Source organism: Micropterus dolomieu, linkage group LG07 (genome assembly GCF_021292245.1).
Source record: "Micropterus dolomieu isolate WLL.071019.BEF.003 ecotype Adirondacks linkage group LG07, ASM2129224v1, whole genome shotgun sequence".
In the NCBI taxonomy this organism is placed as follows: domain Eukaryota; kingdom Metazoa; phylum Chordata; class Actinopteri; order Centrarchiformes; family Centrarchidae; genus Micropterus; species Micropterus dolomieu.
In genome coordinates this window covers 25,451,201-25,476,279 of record NC_060156.1, presented here as the reverse complement: position 1 = coordinate 25,476,279, position 25,079 = coordinate 25,451,201, and the positions used below count along the sequence as shown (strand labels likewise).

The 25,079-nt window shown below is 40.6% G+C and overlaps 1 protein-coding gene across 1 annotated transcript in view; it reads left to right on the top strand.

Moving 5' to 3' along the window:
* The window catches only part of LOC123973380 (diacylglycerol kinase beta), a 119,937-nt gene that overhangs the window by 67,270 nt on the left and 27,588 nt on the right, over positions 1-25,079 (top strand). The window contains exons 21-23 of the mRNA XM_046053345.1: positions 6,588-6,652; positions 19,012-19,102; positions 24,433-24,634. Of these exons, the coding sequence (XP_045909301.1) occupies positions 6,588-6,652; positions 19,012-19,102; positions 24,433-24,634 (358 nt within the window). The remainder of the gene's footprint in view (positions 1-6,587; positions 6,653-19,011; positions 19,103-24,432; positions 24,635-25,079) is intronic.

Below are 25,079 nucleotides of genomic sequence, written 5' to 3'. Positions count from 1 at the left end.
TCATCAGGTCCAGATAGTGAAACTCTCCTGCTACTACAGCTAACATCACAACAACAGCCTGTCTTGGACTAGGAAGCTGAATCCATGAGCAAGTCATTTAACGTTACCTGACACACAAATCATGGCTGGAATGGCTGGAAACATGTTATGTAGCTGGCTCTGAACTGTTTGTTTCCCATTTACAGAGCCAGAATGGACAGCTAGCGAACAATAGTCGCTGAATTTGACAAAAAGACCTTTATTAGAATCACCTTTAATTCATATTAGCTTTAACATGCTGAATGTAAAGCATTTTGCTGGATATTATTTTGTTTATCCTGCACTTGGAAAGAATGAAAATTAAAACCCTAGGGAGAAGCTATTGGTCAGATTATTACTGTTGCTGTACAAGTCTTTTTTGCCCTTATTTTGCTCTTCTTCCCTGATTGCACTGCAAGGATCTATATGAGAAGAATCTCCTCAAATACATCAAATTGTCACCAGGATACTGTACAGGTTGACAGTAACATTATAATTTGTCATTGTTTTGTTATAGTAAGAAGACTGTAAAGGTGTTACAGTTACTCCCTGCAAGTGCTGCTGGTATCTAACTTTTTACGGTATTGTAAGTGTACTGACACAACAGCGTATTACTCTTAATGCTGTCCTGAACAGTGTGTTAGTGTTCAGAAAAGAGGCAAGGCCACAAGGAACAGAAAGTGTGCATATAAAATGATGTGTGTGTGTGAGAGAGATGGAGTAGCGCTGGCACAAACTGAAGGTCAGGGGAAGTATCAGTGACAGGAAGTAAGCGCCTGCCAGTTCAGGCCAGGTTACCGCAGTAATGAATGACCGTGCTGAGTGGCACCTGGCTGGTCTTAAAGACAGAGTTCAAAAACACATTCATGCACACGTTCTTCAAAGCCCATGAAAACTTGGCTTCAATGTCTTCAATGTCTGTATGACATTAAATATGTCATGACTGAACAAAAACATCTTTAGGGAATGTTCATTAAGAGTTTAAAACTCAAAACCTCTGTTAATTTTAAATGTTGCTAAATCCGGATAGGTGCCCAAAACTGCATGACATCATATTAAACAGACTTCAAACCAATGAGAGGAATGAAAAGAAATACAGAAATCTCTCTTGTGAAACAACCAGAGCTGTTTGACAGGAGGTAGTGTGTTCACGCAGGATCCCATCCCCCAGAAAATGTTCCCTATGTTTTGAACCTTGCAATGTTTACATCCGTGTTTGCTAGGTTGTGATCGTCCTTGCTGCCTTTGTTTGCATATTGCAAAATTTCATTATTGTTTATATTGCAAGCCATTTCGTATCGTGATTCCCAAGATACAAACAAAACAGGGACCCACTCTTAAAACCATTTCAAGATACTCTAGAATCCTTCATCTGTTCAGGCATTTCATAACTTTACTTTTATTCTACAGACAAAAGGATAATAGACAAAGGTTTGATTTAGTATGTTATAATTTTGACTTACCTTATCAGCATTTTTATTTTACATGCAGAAATGTGTGTGTATATATATATATATATATATACAGGAAAGCCCTCAGTCTGCTAAATAAGTAAGTTTGGTTATCTTGCTCTGTATCCTTCATGCTAACCTGAGCTTCCCAGTATAATAGACTCATAGAATATGAGAGATTTGAGGCTGACTATGACATTTCTCTTTGACATTAAACTAACCAAGCCCCTCACCAGAGGCCAGTGAAACACAATAGGGGTGAACTGACAACGTATTTCTCCGCTGGGTGCTGTGGGTCCCACTGAGGTGACATTTCCCAGCCAGTGTTTTTGTTGTTGTTTTTTGTTGTTTCTCTTTCTTTTCTCTTCCTACTTTTCACATCATCCATCCAATAGCACCTCGTCTTGCCCCACACACCATGTGCAAAACTTCAAACGGCAAGATCAAAACAACCTTCATCACACAGGCAACTATAGGCGACGGCAAATGTCACATATTGTTATAGCCAGACTTTTTCAGGGGGACAGAATGCATAAAAGTGGGGCTGGTCAGTGATTGCCTGCAGCAGGGGACTGAGAGCAGATTTAGTGACATGAAACAGCCTGTCATGTTTTGGAAAGCTTTGCAGCCACTGTGTGTCATTGCCTGGCCCTGCTCCACCAGTAAATCACCAGCAAAAAACATAACTCCCCGTTTTGCTCACATGTGACAGAGGCTCCTCAGGCAAATTGTAAACAACGTTCCATTACTAAATTATCCCATGTTTTCTTCTTTTATGCATGCTTGTTGTTGTGACCTTGCCATTCGAATCTGCTTTTTAGCTTGAGCTCTGTGGGCAAAGTTATCCTCATGTGTCTTGGGATCACTGTAGAAAAACAGTTCACCTATGATGTCTCCTCACTGCCCTGAATCCAGTATCAAATTCTCAGCCAGTTAAAGCAGCGCATGCAACTCTATTTTAAGATCTGATATTTGCTGATGCTGTGAGATCTCAGCACATTGCCCTAGTGTCTGGGTGAGGAGGTGCGTTGCAGCAGGCCATTTACACAAGTGGATGGTTTTCAGGGTGACGAGTGAGGACGCGTATAATTATATAACCTGTCCACCTGTCTTGTCACAACCTTCCGTTCCCCTCCGCTCCGCAGAGCGTTGAAACACCTGCACAGGCAGGCAGGGTGCCAGGCTGTCTTCACGTATGCATTTGCCTGTCAAAGTTGCACGATGCAAGACTTTGGTGTAAATATACACCTCATGTTCTAGCCCTAATCACAAAAAGAAGGTCGATCATGTGACTAAGATGCTCTAGTTTTGCCATGAAATGAAATAACACATGCGTTACACACACTTCCAGGAAGTGGAAACGTAGGAACAAAACACTTGCAGCTTGCTCATTTGCATGTTCTATCCTGTTGGCAGCTTAACACCTAATGACAAGCCAGGTTGGTATTATTAGAATATTGTGTCAAGTTTAAAGATTGTGTAATTTATATTTGTATATAGGCTTTGTATCACTTTTACCTTCCACATTTTTCTTTCCTTCATTATAAAATGTACAGAGCTGTTAGATGTTTATATTAGTTTAAGCATCAGCAGAGTACTTGGATCTCCAGCTTCATAGCTAATGAGGATAATTATGTATGAAAGTTCCCTGTATGGGTATAGCTTTACCTAAAAGTAGCATTAAATTTATCAGGAGAGGATTAGTGAACACCTAAATTCCCAGTTCAGGTGAGCGAGACCTCAGAAAATGAAGCACTTTTACTGATTTGTGAACCTAAATCCACTGTCTTAAGTGACGCCATGACTGTGAAAAGGACAGTTTGAACCTGAGCCGCTGACTTATTCATATCATGAAATTACAAAGCTTCTAAAGTCTCATTTCTCTCTCTGCTTATATAAAGTGCTGTTGCTGAAAAGGAAGGAAATTATAAAAGTATACCCTTAGTGGATGAGCCGCTGATATTCTGTGGGGTGTGGAGAAAAAAAGGACGAATGAACACAACACATCTCCAAAAGATGCATAAAAAATGAAAGACAAATACCTATCAAATGATGTTATTCTATAGAGGCCCAATTACTTTTGCATATTATATTAATATTACTATTGTTTCAATTTGAAGGCTAATTCATCCCCTCATTAATTTTTTTTATTGAAACACATGAGTACTGCATATGCGAATGCTGTATGAGAATAAGGTATTTCTATAACAAGACAAGTTTCTCCACTTGTAAGTTAGCTGTAACTAGGGCTGGACAATAAAACAATAACAATAATTATCGCGATATAATTATTTTCAATAACAATATAACAAATGTTCAATAAATATTCAATAAATATTTGATTGTATTCACTTGAATCATAAACGAATTAGGACTTAATTTTTTTATTAAGATGTTTATTTTGTTGAGGAAAAAGGACTGAAAAAAGCTTTTACTTAATTTTACTCATGCATATTTGTTGACAAGCATTTTTTCATAATTATTTTGAATGTACCACCTCATGCAATAAAACCTTCGCGAGTAAAAAGACAATACTTAATAAACCTGTGTGGAGAGTAAACATGTAGAAAGGGTTAATTTAAACTGCTCTGTCCTCAGTCTGTCTTCCTGTATGTTTTATACAAGCTAATGTTTCCGCTTCTCGGCATTAGCCAAATGTTACAAACAAGCTCAATTGAAAGCTGTCTGTCTGTAGCATAACCTGGCCTGTAGTCATTGTTGTAAACTCAGCTGCTGGCTGAGACAAACCGGCCGCTCCTCATTCTACCAGGTAACATTACCTGCAGGCAGTGAAAAGATGCTGACTGATGTCTTGTTCTGAACATCACTCAGTATTGTGATGTCAGATATTGACTTTATATAGTGACGTTGCTGTAGTAAAAATTAATGTTGCTGCTCTAGAAACAACATTTACTTGTATTTAAAATATTAATTTCTAATCCTATTTTTAATTAATTTAATTTAAAAACAATCAGGCAGCTAATATGCACACTTCAAAATTAGTTTATTTATCGCGAGTCATGTCATCTCAAGATATAACAATGTTATCGCACATTGAATATTTTCCTCATACTGTGCAGGCCTACCTCATGCCTGTTAGGTGTCGTCTTACGTATCTATAAAGACTTGGATTGTTAAGCAGTCTCAATAATGGTATCAGTATCAATTAATGATCCCCATCTCTATTTATCATGATAACATTTTAGGCCATATCGTCCAACCCTAGTTGTAACTGCACATACCAGTTATTTTTTAAAAATCTGTTATATTGGTAAGTTAGTTTTCTGTGTTTTCATTTCATAATCATGTCTTACTGACTTGACAGTGTCTTCATGTCTTTATTGTGTTTACGCAGTAAAGTAAATCTGGTTGTGTCATATGTCTTGTCTCTGCTAAGCACTTTAAGCAGAACCAGATGATGTTATTATACAATGACAGAATAAAAGGATGAGTCCTTAACTGTGCCTTCATACGTTAACATCATTATACTGACTCCACCATCAGAGTGACACTTTCCATCCACCATGCTCTGGTGCTGTGTACCATGTCCATCACATGAACCACATGTAAGAATAACATCTACGTTAGCTATATAATTTCCTCTGACATATAGTCAATATTATCTCCAAGCCGTCTGCGTCTTGAACTCATTTTATATGTACACTGGCTGTTTATCTGTGAAAGACAGATCACATCCTCAGACCTGAGTGGAGAAGAAGCAGCCCTGGTCAAGCTCAACCTGCAGTAATATTAAGGCTTTCATTGATCACATCAACTCAAAGCTCAAGTGTCCAGAACACTGCTGTATGCTGAATGCCAAAATGCTGTACACTTTCTGAAGCTTTTTGCGGATTGTTGTTTTTGTAATTTTTTTGTAATTGTGTGTGCTCTAGCCTTGATGTTAATTTTGTTGTGTCATATTGGAGGTGTTGCAGACATGTAACATTTCAACAGATTTATGTAACAAGGTGCAAAGTCTGATAGAAGCTTTAAATCTACATTCTTGCCATTGATTTGACTCATGCAGTTCTATGACGGGTGAAACCTCTGTAATTTAACATAAAGCACTGTTTGTCTGTGACTGTCACACATTTCGGTGATGACTGTGACTGAAAAGTGATCGTAATAATAATAAAATACCTGCATGGTTTAAAATGTAGAACATCGGAAATGCTGTTGTGACAGCGTGATCCCTTGGGGGTGAGGTCGTACCGAGGCTGCTCTTGTGACAGATCAGGGTTACGTTCACCTTTGCCCCAGAGGTCAGGGGTTAAACACATGGGGAGAGGAGGGCAGGGTCCAGCCTGAGCCCTGCTCTGATCAACTTGTGACCTTTTGTTCAGTACTGCATTGTGTCGTATTAGAGCTCTATTCTACTTATTTTACTTATGCACATGATGAGGGGTTTGTTTTAGTGGGAATGTTGCTGAGACCAAATCTCTATACAGAGCAACACAATTGTCACATGACAATGACATTACAAGGAAAATTCACTTTTTGGTTCTTAGTTTTGGCTAAAATACCATTTGGATTGCTTAAAATTGTGTACTTGTACATCACTGTCAGTGAGAATGTGGACATGTGTGCTTGGGTGGAAATGCGACACACGAATATGGTAAGTAGTAAGGTGTCAAATAACGATTATTTTGATTACTGATTAATCTGCCAATTATTTTTCAAACAATTTTACAAAGTTTACTGTCATATACGACAAATACAAGCAACAAATCACACTGGACAAGCTGGAACCTGGAATGTTTGGCATTTTTGTCTTGAAAAGATTATGAACACAGGTGCTGATTAAATTTTCTGTGAGTCATCTAATCAGTTGATCATCTAATCATTTCAGCTCTAGGAGGTAGGGACATCAACCTGCAGATTGAACAGAGAAGAAACTCTTCAATGCAAAAGACATAATGGAAAATTAGGATACTAACAATTAATATTTCCCTTTATTACACCTCCAAACATCTGCATTTCATTCCTTTGCTTCATTGGGCTTTGTTGTAAAGTTGTGTGTCCAATACAGCGCTGATGTCACCTATAGCAACTTGTGATGATGTGTAGGTTTTACTGATGCCCTGCAGGTAATGTAGTCTCTTCTGTTCTCTCCTACAGGATGCCTCCATTGCCCATCGCTTTCATCTGATGCGGGAAAAGCACCCTGAGAAGTTCAACAGCAGGTTAGAAGATCGGATATTTTGAAAATATCTGCAAACACACTGGCACTGAGCAGGCAGTGAGGCGTATAGTGAGAAAAGATTATGTTTTACCATTCAAAAAGACTGTCTCCATTAGCTAACTAGCAACCTCCTAACCAACTAGTGACCTCGCACTTCAATCTGGAAACCCAATACCACACTGAGCCGCAATCATCAACAATCAATAACAGGACAAAACCTGCCTGCATTGTGGAATCAATATATTGGCAGTTCCTTGTTTGAGGTAAAACTGAACTGAGCTGTGACATGAATGTGAAGCCAAAGTCCAAAGTCAAAACTAGGCTGGAGGCAAAAATGTTTGGAATGCTATTAGTTGTCTGTTACATATTTTCTCGTTTGGTGGTTCCAGTAAAGTTCTCGACTAATTATAAAAAGTCAAATGGGGAGTTTATTGTCTGGAAACAATGTTGTTATATTGCAGGGGCACTGAATGAAAACAGTTATGACGTTAATGGAGGTACGATTCATTCTAATAGTAGAGAAGGTATCTTCAAATCATTCAGACCAGTGTATAGCCGTCTAATTAATTGTTATATAACAGTCTGACTAGAGAGGGAGAGAAGTCGGCAGAGAGAGAAACAGTGAGCCAGAGAATTATCTTGGCGATGAAGCACTGCCCTTAGCAGCACAAGTTGCATCTCCTCCAGAACCACAGAATACATTATACAGATGTTTTCATTAGCTGAGTTTTACTCCTCGTGATATAGTAAACTGATCTTAAAGTGATTCTTAAATCTTACCTTAATGTGAATCTTAAAGTGAAGTGCCACTTTAACTGTGCTGCTCCTGTCATGTGCTGTATCCACACCATATACTGTACGCTCACTGCAGATATTCCAAACATATGAAAATTCACGAATATAACACAGGTTATATGCTACATTATTCTTATAGTCAGCAAATCCCAGGAAAAGACCAAAACCAACAATGAATTGTATCGTCTGTGTATGAAAGCCTGGTATTGCTTAGTCTTTGTGCTATAGACTTTTATTGTTGAGTCTACAGCCAAGCTAACGGCTCTGTAAAGCTGACATCTCATTTGAGTACAACTCCACAGACATTATTGTACACCTTGCAAATGAAATTGCCCTCTTAACACCCCTTCTGTATGCACACTTAAAGTTTAAGTTATGTCGTGGGGAGGTCGGTCACAAGATCTGTGCATACTCCTACCCAGTGGGTGTTGGTAGTCCTATACAAATTTTGTGTTGGCCATGAACTGCCAACATGAGTTAGTAGAGCAAATGCTGCACTTAGGGAATACTCACACTAGGCCAGGTTGCCTTGTACCATGCCCAAGCACTATTGTCCCCCCTCCCCACTCTCCCACTGGCCTGCACTCACATTGCGCCTAAAAACCACTAAACATCAGCCATGTTAGTTTTGTCATTGTTTCTCATATTAGCATACTGACATTAGCATGTAGCTCAAATCACAGTTGTGACTAATGCCTCATGCGGACTACATAACTTTCAGCGTCCGAGGGCCATGCCGTTCACACTACACAACTTGCCGTCTCGTGACGGGAGTCTGAAGTCGTTGGGGCGTTCACACTACGAGACTGATTGGTGACAGGGGGTCACACATTGCACGAGCTGACTGTGGCTGTCACCGAGACGGCTGGTCTCCAAACCACGTTTTGTCAAGAAAATACACGTGAAATGTGAATCGGGAAAAGACACGAACCTACACATGAAATAGCTGTTGTTTCTGAGCTACAGAGAGAGCTGGAGGGGAGTAAAAAGTGTTTTGCGGTGAAAAAGTAGCCGTTTTGACGCGTCGTTGAGTAGTTCACACATAACAACTCATAACGTCAGTCAAGCTCTCCGACCGGCAAATCGGGCTAAAAATCGTGTAGTGTGAACTACGTTTAACTATCTGAGCCGGAGCACATATTCACTGAGCAACTCGTCTCTCTCGACTGCTCCCTCTCTGTCTCACGAACGCCGCTGCACACAACATAAAGCTGTCAATGTCAGAGACCCATCTTAAAAAAAGTTATTAGCAAACATGTAAAGAGCTTAGCTAATAAGGATACCTATGTTAACATTAGATCACAGCTGGATTTTTGAGGTTAGCACGCCCCCACACTACTACGTTTTGTTTAAAAACAGAGCTTTATATGAAAACAGGGTCAACAGCATTTTCACACTGACTCCTTTTTAGGTCGGATGGAAGATGCAAATGTGGCAAAAGGTCTCAGTTTCAAAACGAAAAAGTAGTAGTGTAGATGTAGCCTTAAGCCTAGTTCACACTACACGTTTTTTAGACCGATTTGCCCAGATGTTAGCTTGCCAACATTTGCCAATTAGCACTAAACACAAAGTACAGCTGAGGCTGGTGGAAATGTCGTTAGTTTCTTAGGACACTAATCAAAGTGTTGGACAAATTTATATTTTGACCTGATGATGGCGCTAGATCAAAAGTAAGGGGATCACAAAAGTTGTTCAAATAAATTCTTGGACATGAGTGTCTGAACCAGATTTCACAGCAATCTATCCAACAGTTGTTGAGACATTTCGCTTTAAACCACAAATATCAACCAGCTGGTCGTGCTAGAAATCAGTTGAATAGCAAAGACATTTTCTTTCATTATGGGATGGTGATGGCACAGTAGATATGACACATACCTTTGGCGTGAGAGACCCAGGTTCAAATCCCCACTGTGACACATCCACCAATGTGTCCCTGAGCAAGACACTTAACCCCTAGTTAGTCCGGATGTGAGACCTCTTGACATATATTGTAATTGTAAGTTGATTTGGATAAAAGTGTCAGCTAAATAAATAAAAATGTGAATGATCAACATGGGCACTGTACTCAATCCTTTCGGACCTGTTTTAAAATGTTTTCTTTAGGGCAGAACAACTGAGAGACAGGCTAACAATTGTTAGGTTTAGTATTTTCATGAGATTTGTTGACAACAGGAAAAATAAAGAATATCGCCGGACTTGTCCATAGAGTATAAACATTAATCACCTTCAGCCTCAAAACCAAATGCCATCCACAAAAAACAGATAGTGTGGGGAAAACGCAGCTTTTGATGTTTCCCTGCTTTCATTTCCAGCAGCCTTTGCTGTGGCCACACTCCTCTCTGACGACTCATTAAGATGCACAGTAGAGAACAAAGAGCAGCAGTAGGCTCTGTAGACAAATACTGTGGCCCTGAGGTGAATCACTGTTGATGAGTATATGGTGCTGCTCATTGGCTCAGTTCTGGGGCCAGCCTGTTGTCTTTGCTGTAGCCAAAGGCTGAGGTGTGTGTGTGTTACCAAACAGTTGGTGTGTTTGTGAATGTGGTGATGAGTTCTCAAGTGTCTCAAAGCAAACATCTATGCAAAGCGTTGTCCAAGCGATGCGGCTGCAATCAAACCTACTCCAATCATTTGCTTAAAAGCCATACTGTGTAAACATTATTATGCGTGTTTGTGCTTATGTATACACATGACCACAAATCAGCGAGGGTGTGACTAAACAGAAAAAGTGGCCAAAAACCCCCTCACCTTGGTCACATTGTGTACTTTTACTTTGTTAGACTACTCAGTAAATATAAAAGCTTGTTTTGAATGCAATCACTTGGGAACTGAGTCTCTGTGCCGCTCTATAGGTTTTGCTGGTGTTTCATGTTGTTTGTATGATGACAAGAACATGTGTGTTGCTGCTTCCCTCCACAGTTAATTAGTCTACATACTGTAGAAAATAAGAAAAAGAAGAGCAGGGAGAATAAGGGCGTACTCACACTAGGCGATCCGTACCGTGCCCAAGCACATTTAACCCCCAAAGTCGGGTTCGTTTGACCAGTGTGATCACTCCGGGCCAAGCTGGACTCCAGCACGGTGCGCTTAGAAGTGTGATCGCTAACCCTGCCCGAGCACAGAACTCGGACATAAATGACACTGTGCCATGCGAGAGAGCGTGCTTTTTTTCAAAAAAAGTGCAGTGTTTCCCACAGAATGACAGCCTGTGGCGCCAGGTGGGGGGGCTTGCTAACTTCGACAACCCAGCTGTGATCTAACGTTGAGCTTACATTGTTATCCTTATTAGCTAAGCTCTTTACAGGCTTGCTAATAACTTTTTTAAGGTGGATCTCCACACTGACAGCTTTATGTTGTGTGCAGCGGTGTTCATGAGAGAGAGCGAGTGAGACGAGGAGTTGAGCGAATATGTGCTCTGCAATCAAATACGATTTTAAACAGGCCTAGTAAAAAAAAAATAAAATAAAAAAATCAATATGTGGCGGACGGCGTTGGTACTGTGGCGGGCTGCCACAAATAAATCAATGTATGGGAAACACTGGAGTGATGACGTAAATGTGCTCCAGCTCGGATCGTTAGAGGCACTGTGAGCGCAGGCCAGCGGGGGAGTGGGGAGGGGGGACAGTCGTGCTCGGGCATGGTAAAAGGCAACCGGGTCTAGTGTGAGTACACCCTAAGAGAGAGAAAACGGGAGATGTGTTGTTTACTCTTTGAAATTCAATAATTAATGCTTAACTTTCCATCACAAATCTGTTTCCAGCATCACAGTCAGAAGGAAGGGAGAGGGTGATAAAAGATAAAAGAAAGATACCTCTGTTCTCTGGGGCCCCTGTCTTTGATCCATTAAACAACCGCCAGAGTTAAAAGATGTAATGCATTTATGTGGAGGAGACATTCAGCACACATAAACTCAGCGGTTAAGCACAGCGACCTATAAAGCTCTTCCTTTTCTATAAAATGTGCTCCACTGTCGCTCTTTGATGGTTCAAACTATTTCTATTCTACTGACTGATCGCTGTGTGAGCCACTCATGGCTCCGATCCAACTGTAGCTCCAAGCAAGAGTGTTCACGAACATGAACTGTACTCACCCCTACACAAAATAATGCACGCTATTTACAGTTAGCCAGCACTGGAGGTTATTGTTCTTCTGTGAGTGTTCTAGTACTTTCACAGAGTAACAGACAATTGATGGACAACTACAACTGTTCTGTTGTTGTCTGACTGATGTTTTGGCAGGGTAAATATCCGTCCTTTTTAGAGCTATTTGAATTGAAAGAAGTCAGTGTGGAGAACAAGCAGTTTTTTCTCTACGGGTGAGCAGATGATAAATCACCTTTGACCTGGTGAGAAAAGCCCACAGCCACATGTAGCACTTAGCTCAGTGCCTTATTGTCCTCCCTGCCACTCACAACCCCACATTATCTGCATGTGTGTGTCTCTTTCACACACTCGCACCGCTCACCATCCCCCACTTGTCTACTAGCACATTCAACCCTCACCCCCCAGTGTCACCCTCTCATCCCAGGCCTGTTGGGACAGAGGGGATGTGTGACTCCTGACACCTCAACCCACCAGCAGATAATGGTCACAGTAGCCAGTCCTCCTGGAGCCCAAAGCCCAGGTGCTAATGACTTCTCACAATGGGGACAATGCTGTCTTTCTATGTGTGCTCCCAAGCGGTGGAGTTTCAGAGAAGAAAAGTTAGAATTGTTGAGGGAGAAGGTCCCCTGGTTTTGGCCTCAGATCTACTCCGGCAGACTAGTAGACACTTTAACTAATTTCCTTAATATAGCAATACATACAAGATTTAGTTCCTGTGATCAGAAGAAATTAAACTGGCTCCACCCCTCCAGAATATTTTGAAAATGGGATGAGATGAGTGGGGGCTAGATGGAGGCGAATAGTTGTGCGGAGGCTTGGAAATGTAGTATATGACCGAGATGAGGGGCTGCGGGCAGAGACAGATTAACACATGACCATCACTATCGCATCAGCCACTTTTAGCTAGCATGGATAACGCAGACTTTCAGGGATGATATGAGTCTTCTCCCCCCCGCCAACGAGTCCTCTGGCTGAGTCAGGTCCGGACAGGAGATGGCAGGGAATGGTACGAATCATCCTTCACTAACAAGCATATTTTGGTATTAGCTATCCTGACAGCTGTCCTTGTATTCTCTGTGCGAAAAAAGTAGGTCAGCTAAGTAATTAAAACTTAAGTTTAGATACTTTTTAATCACAGATGTGTTTTCCCAAGGTCAACAATGAACCACCACACTCCTAAGCCTAAAGAGCTGCTGATTACATTTTGGCTGATTTGAAAAATAATGGCGATTTTTGCTAGGACAAGGAAGTCTTTGATTTATGATGAAGTTGATATGGATTCAGTGTTAGCACAAAGTTTGATTTTGACAGCCTAAGCGTATTGCAAGTAAACATCTGTGCTGGCATAAATGTCGGCCGACAAGCTACAAGAAACTGCAGTAAAATAGGTTTGAGGTATTTTACAAACAATCTCACCAGTACATAGTTTGTTCACCTAAGAGCACTGACAAGTTTATTTTGTCACTCTAAAATGTCCCTCTGGGAACATCATGTTTGCCATACTTCGTTAAATTTTTTTGTATTTCCTAAGTTACTTTGAACTGGAATTTGGGTCTGATGAACTGCTTGTGTTCATCTTACTGCTTTTGAAAGGTGAAGGTGTCCTCCTCTAGGCGTTTAAGGCTGGATTCCACCGGGCGGGTTTCATAAGCGCCCCAGAAGTGGCTCTCCGCTCTGCTCTGTGGAGATTACGCAGCTAGTATTTTTGACGGAAGCTGTGTCAAGCTGCACAGAGCAGCTCGGACCAGGGAGGAAGTCAGACACAGAAACAGAAATCCATTCAATTTTCTACACCCTGCAGACTCCCGGTTGTATATCAACAATTAACACAATTTAAAAAAGGACAAAAAAAGAAACCATTTAACTATGTAGCCATGGTAGAAGCACAAAAGTTAAGGAAAAATTACGAAATCAGGCAGGCAAAATGCTCTGAAACACTCACTGTGTTGTATGAATCCGTTTAAAGGATGGAACAAAACCATATCGCAGGTGCAACGCTGGAGAGCCGTGACCGGTGGAATCCAGGCGTAACTTTAGCACCACATTGATTTATCCTTCTTAATTCAAACAGATATCAGTCATATGCAATATTCATTGGGTAAACAAAAAGCTTTTATGTTTGACTCATGAATATTGAAATTAGAGTGAGGCAGAGATGACATTGTTAAACTCTGCTCTGCTGCTTGGTGTCCAAGGGGAAACACTCCACACTCGCTGTGCTTCTTGTTAGACAAAGACATGCGAGCACGTCATAAAAACCTGCGTGCATACACACATACAACTGCCGTGCTGCAAACATATCAACATAAACATCTTTCCACTAATGAGATTCAGAAATGTATTTCTTTTTTGTACACTGAATCACCACCTCTGACCATATCCATTTGCAGAAATCTGTTACTAAGTGAAACGAAAGTAATAGTAGTGATTACAATAACAGTAATGGTGTTGGTAGAAATAGCAAGAAGAAAAAGAATAATGAATAATACATGCTAGAGTACACTGAACATTTTGCTCTGTGTTTCTAAATTTAGTCAACATTAGGTCTCTTCACAAGCTGCTTTGTCAAGCCTAAAGAACAGGTCACTGACACTTATCACCTGATTGGATTGGAACAGCCAGTGTTGTGTTTCCCTTTGGCTATTCTGTTGATCCAGTTTGAGGATTTCTTTGCAAGTGGTGCTTTCTGTCTGTCCAGCCACAAAGACCGCTATGTTTACTACTCAGTTCTTTTGTTTACATGCTGCTGTTACTCCTAGAAAATCGTTGCTAGTGGTGGTGGTGATGGTGGTGGAAATTGATTACACACTGTGTACAGTAAATGCATAGATGGAGCTGCTGAAGTTCTATAAATCTATAGTTAACACTGAATCAAATAACTTCCCATGAAGACAAGGCCAGCGAAATGTGCCTTGTTGTAGCTGGCTTCTCTCCTCACATCTGACTTTTTATCAGAGAAATACATACTTCCTAACACAATTGCTAATGTTTTTGTACCAACGATCAGAACAGGGAGGGTTTCACTTCAATCCAATCCTTGGAAGTGCTCTAACTGTCAGTCATATGACATTTACTATGCAAAAAGTGAATGTGACTTTTACTTCAAATAAATGCTCCCACTTCATAACTCTGTATGTGTTCAGTCAACACACAGCAGTCAGCATCTGCTAATGAGAAAAAGAACATGAAAAACACAACTAAAATGGTTGCATAGTGCTTCATAGTGCTGCAAAGATTGACAAAGAATTTAGGTTGTAATTAAAACAAAAACAACCAAGCACAGATTTTTGAAACACACATGATGGAATTGAATTACTTCCACAAACCTGTCCACAGAAAACTCACACAGAAAAACAGAAACTTCATTTCCACAGACCAGTGACCACAGTTTGTTGTACGGATCATTGTCGTTTACGGCCTTTGCTTTTGTTTGTTTTCCTCCTGGTACTGCAGCTTCACAATCAAAACATCCATAGAGGGTTTGTTTTGCCAGTTGACGGTGGTGAGGGTGCTGGTTGTATCACACAAGGTCAAAACTCACCCCATGTAACTCAAAGCTACTGACTGGTCACGTTGTGTCCTCTTGATTTCACAAGATGTATGAGAGGTGGAGGGGCAGAAAAGAGGTGTTGGGGTCGTAAGGTCACTGCTCATATTGGGGATTAAAGGAGATGCTTATCTGTAGGGAGGGGTAGCAAAGTAGGAGGGGCACAATAGCTAGATGCAGCCAGAGAGTTTTGGAGCCCCTGAGCTTTGCTGAAGCACCTGAACAATATTTTCATAACAACACGCTTCCACCTTCCACCTTACTATAGCCAATCTGCATTCTCTTTCAGACGAAATGTGATCCTGCCAGGTATTTGAGACAAGTTATCTTACAAACCAACTGCATTCATTAAAGTTGAATAGAATTAATAAGTACTTTGCTTTGTTAGGGAATCAGTCGCTCTTGCAAGCACACTGTCAAACACTAAACCCTTTTCTTTATCAGTCCAAGCCCCAGGGCTCAGCACACACAGCCTTAAAAACTGAACCGGAGGCTAAAAATGGGAGAGAAAAAAATGTCTTCCTCATCATAATTGGAAAAAACACCACCTTTTTAAAGATTATTTAAGATCCTTTTTGTTCCAGCATTTTACCAGTTTTGTTAAAGAAGCATGGGAATAATGGAGGAAAGGCTTATGGAAGTAGTCTCCCTATTGCATTCTCTGTCCATAAGAGAGGGGGAAAAACACGAGTTAATTGCATTTTTTACAGACCGTCTCAAGTGGAAGCAGCTTAATGAGGTTAGGCAGCTCGCCTCATTGAGAATTGCAACTGTTCCTAATTGTGATCTCAAATCTGTTCATAATCCCCTGATTTGACAGCGGCAGAGGTTTCTGGGGAGGTATTAAGGTGAAAGAGAGAGAACAAGGGACAGAAAGACAATTAGCAAGGAGAAAAACATGCGAACAAGTACAGCGGCTTAAGACGTTTCAGCTACAAGTAAAATAAACAGCAGTGAATGGTTTTAAAGCTTTGTTTGAAGTCTGTTGCGCAGTTTAACTTTATGTTGAGTTCTGTCCCCTGAATTATTTTAAGGTGCATGAGTGAAAAGAATAAGAGAAAAAACATTTCAATCAGTGTGACGGTTTCCTTAGGCTGTGTTCTGTTTCAATGTTCTGTCCTATTCTTAAGGTGGTACATAACCTTGACACTGGTATGCCCACATGACAATGAGCTGTTGTGTCAATAGCTGTGTTGTCAGTATCAGCAGCATGTCCACATTCCAATGTGCTGTCATATCATGACATATGTGTCATTTCTAGAATAATACAGGGTGAGGCATCAGTTATGCTGGTTGTCATTTTTTTTTTCATGCTTTTGATGAGGTGAAGGAAATCATTTTGTAGACTTGATCATGCCAACACATGTCTGTGAAAAAAATTCTAAACTCAAGGTTCACTTACTTCATGGATTCATGCTCAGGACGTTGAGACCATAACCCTGTCTCTGTTCAAAGATTGCAGTATTGACGTCACTTGCAACAGCTGCGGTGGATGGTCGAAGTCAAAGTTATCACTATCAGTTAGTCACTTGACAACCGGAGAAAAACCAAGGAGACCCCTGACATCCGACGGCGAGGACCATCTTTGAACAAAGACAAGGGTTATGATTTCTACTGTGCCTAAATACAGCCTCACAGAGCTGCGAGCATCACTATATAGACTCTCACTCTCAGACATTTTGTGGTCAGGTTAGGGCTCGCCTACGACTCAAAGAACTCAAAGTTCTTTGAGTCTTAGGCTGCGTCTGCACTATTACATTTTCATTTAAAGAGGTGGTATTAAGCTTTTTGGCTTTTTCCCTCTCCTTTACTGAGTTATATACCTTTTTTGTGCATGTTATAGGTTTGCAAAGTGAAAAAGCCCAAAAGTCCACCCCAAAGGGAGTTCCCATCTCCCACAGAAAGCTCTGCTCTGAACTGCCTCAAAACAGCTTGTTTGTAGTCCAGCCTTTACTTCCACTTTCTTGTGATGTCACGAGTAAATACGTGTCATAATGCTCGCGGAGCAACTAGTCTGACACGCCCTCAAAAACACCGGTGGAAAAACAGTGAGCTCCAGCACACACCTCTCCTCTCCCTTCCAAACATTAGCCACCCTCCAGGCAGTCAATGAACATAAAGTTGTTACTGTGATGTAGAGACAGAGCTCAGTTAAAACTTTATGGATGAAAGATATATTTGTTACAGATTAATAACTCACCACTCTGAAACTCTTGCGCCAGTCCATATTGCCAAGCTAGTCGGCAACATGTACCTACCTACCGCTGAATCGAAGCTGTTTACCGTCTTTTGGCTGACCCGCCTTTCTCTGCTTCTGATTGTCTAGTAGTCCATAACTAGGAACTGCGCATGTGCAACTCCCAACAAAGATCATTTTTTAAAAATGAAACCATGTAAAACCTGTTCTGGTACAACCCCTAAATAGGATTTTGAACCTGAAAATGAGCGTAATACCACCAGTTTAAAAACGCAGACATTATTCTACGTTTGCACCTCCCATCCAGACTAAAACAGCGAATCCAAAGACCTAAAGCGAAGAAGTTTGAAAAGTATGCTGACCCCATTTTTGTTTTAAAATGTGCGGACAGGTGAAAATGTAGGACTCTAAAAATGATGAAGCAGACACAATTGGCTTTCTGATTGGTCCTCATAAGTCAGGCAAAGCAAACACATTAATCTACTGACAGATTATTTGTTTCGGTATTTTATTTAAACATTTTGTACTGTGCAAATAACACTTGCACAACTCCCAGGGTAAATGGGATAACAATCTCTGGTGTGGCTTTTTGTCTGTAGTAGTACTTTCTTCTTTCGCCAAATCTTCTGCAACGTCGGAGGCGACAATATTCTTCATATTTTCTTCGGCACGCGCATGCCCAGTGTACGTGAAAGGCCGCTTGATGTGCGGAGATATGCAGCTAAAACGCTGGTGGTGGACTAAGATCATTTTTGTTTTAAAACTCCATTTTTAAACCGAAACATATAGTAGTGTTGTAGCCTTACTGTCAGTCAGTGTGACATGTAGTGGGAAGATGGTGGGAGTGCTGTCTTTAAAGAACTATGAATCCACATGATTGCTTTTGACAGGGTGTTCTTTTGTTATTATCAGAAACTTTAGATAACAACTTACAGAGACAAAACAACAGAGAAGGATTGCTGACTTGCATTATGGCGTTTTGTGATGGAATTTCTACAATTAGCTCCAATTCTCTTCAGGTAGTGAATCAGTTGTTTTTTGCCCGATTCCTAACTGTTGAAAACTCTGAATTCAAACACCATCGGTGTTTCATCAGAGTTGATATTTACAAATTGGTCAAGATTTCACCTTGACTGCAAACAGTGTTATTCAGCCACTGTTTAGCCCTAAAACTCGGCAAACGACATCAGGATATCAACTGCATTCATCAGGTCACCTCTGACAAATCGTCTGCAGGGCAGAAATGAACCATTGCTCAGTCAGTCCTGTGGCGTGCTTTGACTGTTGTGAATCACAATAATATTTACCCTGATCTTATAGTCTCCACCAGCAATGTTTCACCCCGTGTCCCTTTCAGAGGCAATGTTGATGTTTTAACTCTTGGAATAAGGGCACTCAGGCGACTGTGAGTACAGACGGTGGAGTTAACCTTCTGTGGTTCAGTATCTAGCAATCAATGCTGTGGTGCCATTGCCTCCATCGATGGAGCTTTGACCTCTGTGGTCACGTGGCCGCTAGCTGTCCTGAGCTGTCAGTTTCAAAATGTGAGATGACTCAAGGCACCGGACAGCTTCAATATGTGTCCAGTGCACCCTGAACAAATCACGCTGCAGGCTCACAACACTGTGCTCATGTGCAAGCTAAGTGAGGACTGGGAATGTTTTCTAATGTGTTAGTTAAAAACATATCTGTCCTCTGTTTCCCCTCTCTCTCCTCAGAATGAAGAACAAGCTCTGGTACTTTGAGTTTGGCACCACTGAGACCATATCTGCCACCTGCAAGAAACTTAATGAATGCATAGAAGTCGAGGTGAGTCACTGTCTTATCAAAGATGATGGATGAGCGGTGACAAAAAGTAATTGGTGGTGTAACTGAACTGAATGAGAAAAAATATCTTTAAATACCCAAGTATATACCGAATTTGATGCAAAAAAAGAGTAAAATATGAAACATCTTGTGTACACTACATGTCAACATATTTGCTTTTCTGTCTTTTTTTGCTGACAGACTTTTAAGTGCTGTTATTCTTTCATGTGTTTCTAAAAATGTACAACAAAGTAGTTTTCTCATGTTAATGAGGTGGGCTATTCATAGCACATCATCAGATTAATGCTCCATAAAGTCATTGATTGCCTCATTCTGTCATACAGCGCTGCACAATCTGTCACCTGGGTGCTTAAAGCACAGCAAGACTCCAAGAACACACACACAAGAAACAGAATTTTTCAGAATCCATTGGGGCCAAATGCAAACAAGCCACATTTCATTTCAAAGGGTTCATGCTCAACACCCTTCATACATTTAATTATTTATGTGATTACATATTCTTGTATTTACTGATCTTTTTGACATTTGCCAACATATAGCTCTACTACTTTCTTAAAACGTTAAGGCTGACATAACTCTATTTATTTCTTATAGTCAACAAATCCAATAAAAACACCAACAATATGATATTCTGTCTCTACATACCCTGTTTTTTGCAATCAGCCACTTACAAATATTTTGTTTCATTTGGTCTAGACTCTGTGATATTATTTACAGAAGCCCAACAATTCCTACCAAGAGCAGCACTAGGCGACAGAGGCAAGGAAAAACTTCCTTTTAAGAGGCAGAAACCTCGAGCAGAACCATGTCTCAGGGTGGGCGGCCATCTGCCTCGACCGGTTGGGGGTGAGAGAGAGAGAGAGAGAGAGAGAGAGGGCAAGAGAGGAACAGAGAGAGAGAGGGGAGGGAGGCAGCCTACACAATATACACACAGAGGTACAGACAGTAAAGATAGTGTTGCTATAGACTGAATGAATAATGGTACAGATATTTATAGTAGTGTTAATGATAATAATCATAATGTTAAAGATAACAATAATAATAACAATAGGACTAGTAACAATGATTGTAGCAGAGGGTGTCGAGCAGGAACACGGGGGCAGCAGGTGACCCGCAGCCACAGATCCAGACTCCACAGCTCCAGAGCCAGAAACACCTGCAGAAAGTGATAGGAGGAGAGAGGAGAGGGACGAGAAAGCACAAGACTACCAGAAAGGGGAGAAGTCGAGTTAGTAACATGCATTAATGGTTACCTTGAGATTTATGAAACGCTTAGACTGAGCAAATCACAAATTCTACTAACCTGAACTACAATCTATATTTCAGTGATGTTTTCATGCAAGGTACTCACTCACTCACTCACTCACTCACTCACTCATCGTGCATATCCTCCGTACATGGTTGCGGGGGGCTTGAACCAATACCAGCTGGCATTGGGCGGGAGGGGGGGTTCACCTTGGATAGGTCATGTGCAGATACATACTGATATATACAGTATGACTTTTGTATGCATATAGACCCCTGCTCCAGTTATGAAGGAGAATGCAAATTAAATTCAAAGCATAATCTTCTTGTGTGTGGGCAGTTTTTATAGTAATGTTAGGAATTTAATTCCTTTTACTCAGAAAACCTTGTATTTTGTTTGTAATACAACCTCTTAGAAAGAATCACGGTAGATATCCTCTCTTAAGCAGTCTGTACGTAAAAGCTTTGGCCTGAATTATTTCTCAATTTGAATGCACAGCTCATTGCGCAACAGCTCTTTCATGTATGCACAACAGAAGATGCAGATGTGTTTACCATTCAGAGGGGTGTGATTTCCACATAATGTGACCTTATGTCTAACAAGTAACTGGGGAACAATCGTGAAGACAGATAAGCAAATCATAAGGGTGGTGAGGTGACGTGCACAGGCAAGAAACCTTTGGATGGCACCTAGTGAGAGGTGCAGTACCACAGGGTGTAGAAAATTAATGGTATATACACACACAGACCAGGGAGTGGAGAGTCAGACGCAGAAATGCAGAAAAATGCAGGTTTTACCGTGAAGCTACTATCTAAAACCAATGTAAGAGTGGAACAACAGTTTTATATTTAATCCTAATGTAAGTAATGCCAATGTTTTTTTCTGGAAACTGCACAAAAGAAACGTTGTTTTAAAACCAAAGTGTGTTTGAAAGAAGAGTTGTTTCCAGTCACACATTATGTGAAGGTTCCTCTGTAGTTTGCCTGCATGTCGTCGACGTGCGGTAAAGTCCAGCATTTTTGTTGTTGCTTTGACTCAATACAAACAGCAATGTGTTGTTGACTTTCCCTGGTGCTTTTAAATTATCTGATAAATCCAGATGAAGCTAGACACTAATATAGACAGTGATATTAGGATTTTATTACATTTGACTTAGAAACCCTTTTATTATGTTTGTAATACACCCTATTAGAAAGAATCACAATAAGTTTCTTCTCTTAAGTAGTCTGTACATAAAAGCTTTGACCTGAATTCTTTCTCAGTTTGTCTGCACAGGTGATTGCGCAACAACTCTTGCATAAATGCACAATAGAAGTTGCTGATGTGTTAAGGCTACTACGCAGAGAAGTGTGATTTGCACGTAATGTGATTATGTCTAACAAGTAACATAATATAATTCAGTGTTAGGCCAAGAGTGCCAATGGGGTTACTTTATTTCTGTTAATATCAGACAGTTTGTATTGACACTTGGCCAACTTATTTTATTGCTGTCTGTTTTGCTGTTTCACACAACTGCACACTTGGCGTCTGTCCAGGTAATGCATCAGACCGTAATAAATTTTGCAGTCTTAGACAAATCACTGGTGCGCAAAGAGGTTACAAGCATGGACAGCTATCTTACTCTATGATACAGCTACTCATACACTGCAGTTGTAACGTCTGTGGTATCTGTTAGCTTAGATGCTAGCATAAGCTTCCTCTCACTTAGCACATATAAATGCACACAAGAGTCTATGTTATTATGTTATCTTGGCTATGTTAGAAATCATGTTGCTCCAGAAATCCTTTATATACATTGTAGTAACCTGGTTAATGTGAATCAGCATACATGCAGAACATCAGTTATCAGATCACAGACACTATTTTGGAAGTTAGTTAGTTAGTTATTTTAACTGTGGTTCTATTAGGAAGGACAACACATATGAATGAGAAGAAGCTGTGTTGGATTAAATACTTTGGCACTGACCCTGTCAATTAGATTGTTTTTTAACGATCTAAGGACGAGTTTTAAAAAAGACAGCCAACTGGACAACACCCGGAGAGCTATATACAGTATAATGACCTGACACTAGTGGCGGTGGGGCAGAGAAGGGGCAGCTGTAAAGCCCCATATATTTCAGTGACAGCGTGATGAAACAGGTAAGGTGAATACATACATTTCAACTAAGATAATTATTGGATTCTAGGAAAACGCTTAAACAAATCTCCCTGAAACCATATCTAAGACCAAAATCCCCAGAGCAATGATGAAATAGCACCGGTATAGCTGATGCTGAAAGCGTCATCATTAGTTATAATGCTTTCTGATTTTTTATTCATTTTCTTAGTGGCCAACGGTGCAGCGAGAACGTGTTTCAATTATTACAAATAATGTTCAGCAGTGAAAACCGACTTGACTTCCACAGGCTACTATCTGTTGTAATTTCAGTTTTTGTCACATTTTGGGTTGAATTATATAGAATACAAGAAAGCATTGTTGCATCTTAAAGAGGCCTGCTGTCGTAGAGATACTTTGCCTGCCAAAGGCTTAGTTATACACATGCGCAAACATGCATGAAAAGATAAATGATGTCTCATTTAAATGATGTTTCCAGTTACTTACTGTAAGTGCATGTGACCACACGTACTGTCAGGTCTCAAGCAACTGTGAGTTTTTCAGTCCTGCTGTGTTATCTTATATCAACAGAACATGTAAATCCTGCATTAATTGCCCTAAAAGTGGTATCAGTTCAACCCAAAAGAGCAACTTATTAAGGTGGTTTACCACAAGTAAAAGGAAACTACTCCCGAGTTCTATGTATTCATCCTGTTTGTGGGATTTGCCAAGTTCTAGAGAAATGTCTGCCTACAGATGAGCTTATGGCATTTGACATTGAAATACACTGAAAACATCACACAACACAGTTTTCCAGGTATGATTCTACCAGAATACATTTGCCAGTGGTATGTGTCTGCATGGATGGAACATGGTGTATAATATGAAACTGGCTGTTAGCATAGAATTGCATTACATATAAATATATATTAGTTTCAGAGCTCTTTCAAATCCCAGAAAACTATTCAAGATCTTCTTCTCCCTCTTCTTCACCACCACATCCTCCTCTTTGTCCCTCATCTCCCCTCTTGGAGGATTTTGCTGCTTTTTTTAAAAGAAAGTTAGCAATATCTGAGTGGTGCTTCATGCTTTGATCACCCTCACCTGCCACCCACCCTATGTTCACGGCATTTTAAACAGTGAACCACCAGATCCCTCTCTCCACCCTTAAAGGATTTCCATCACAGTCTGCACTCTCTCTTATTGCATCCTTCCTGACGGGATGCTGGGCCCACTCCTCTCCTCCCTCTACACAAGGATGGCTTGGTCATACACTTGCTTGACTTCTCGAACCTCTACTATGCTGATGACACCCAACTATTCTTGTAATTTCACCCATCTGATACTTAGGTGGAGACTCACATTGCTGCTTGCCTGGCTGACATAGAGTAGATGACAAGACACCACCTAAAGGTAAACCTGGAAAAAAATATGTTCCTCCACTGGAAAGGGTTCCTCACAAGACCTGTCCATCACCTTTGACAATGTGGTGGTGCAAGGAACCTGGAGTTGACCCTGAACAATCATTCTCGAAAAACATCTCAGAAGTACCCCATTCCTGTCAGGTTCTCCTTTACAACAGCATGAGGCTTTGCCCCCTGTGGTTATTCATCTTTGGCAAGGCTTTTCTCTCTTCTGGCTCCACTGTTGTGGAATGAGCTCCCTACTGAAATCAGAACAGCAGAGTCACTACCCATCTTCCTCAACTGGCTAAAAACTCACCGTTTCAGACTACAACTCAAAAACCCTTACTAAGACTTACTTATATATCTAGCTCTTGCTTCTACATGGTTTCAACACACTCATTGCAATTTGCTTTGGACAAAAGCATCTGCTAAATGAATGTAATGTAATACAATATTACCATAGTGTCTGTCATCCTGCAGCAGTTAGAGATTTCTCTTAGAGTTGTTAAATGTTTCTTTAAACCCATTCTTTCTCTTCTTTTCTCCTCTCTTAATTTCCCCTCAGTGTGATGGGATCATCTTGGATCTCAGCAACACCTCCTTAGAGGGCATCGCTGTGCTCAACATTCCCAGCATGCATGGTGGCTCCAACCTGTGGGGCGAGTCGAAGAAAAGGAGGAACTACAACCGCATGAGCAAGAAGGTTCCTGACAGGATGCCAGCCAGCACTGTCACAGATGCTAAAGAGCTCAAATTTTGCGTGCAAGGTGAGTCCAAGGATATGAATGAGAAAGCACCTTCCCAGGAAAGTGTAAAAAAAAAAAACAAATTCAACTACGTGTTACCTGTTTACAAGAAGAGTTTCATGTAAAAGAAAAAACATCCCGCTGAATTAGTGGTTGTCTCTTCTAAGGTCATAAATAATGATAACAAAATAATAGGCTTTTATTGAATAAAACAAATAAAACCCTGCTCTAATTAGAGCTATATAGCTCTAATTCTCTTTGTTTCCAAACCTTTTTAGCATGTTATCCTGAAGCACTGTCCATTTGTGACTGCCTTAGAATTATGAGAAGTGCAACCTACAGACCGAAAAATAGCTCTGCATTTAAACAGTGCAGGGGGCTCTGTTGGTGGGGATGTGTTGTTTAAGGCACCAGTGATACAATGAAATATGTATGTATGTATGTATGTCTGTATGTGTGTGTGTGT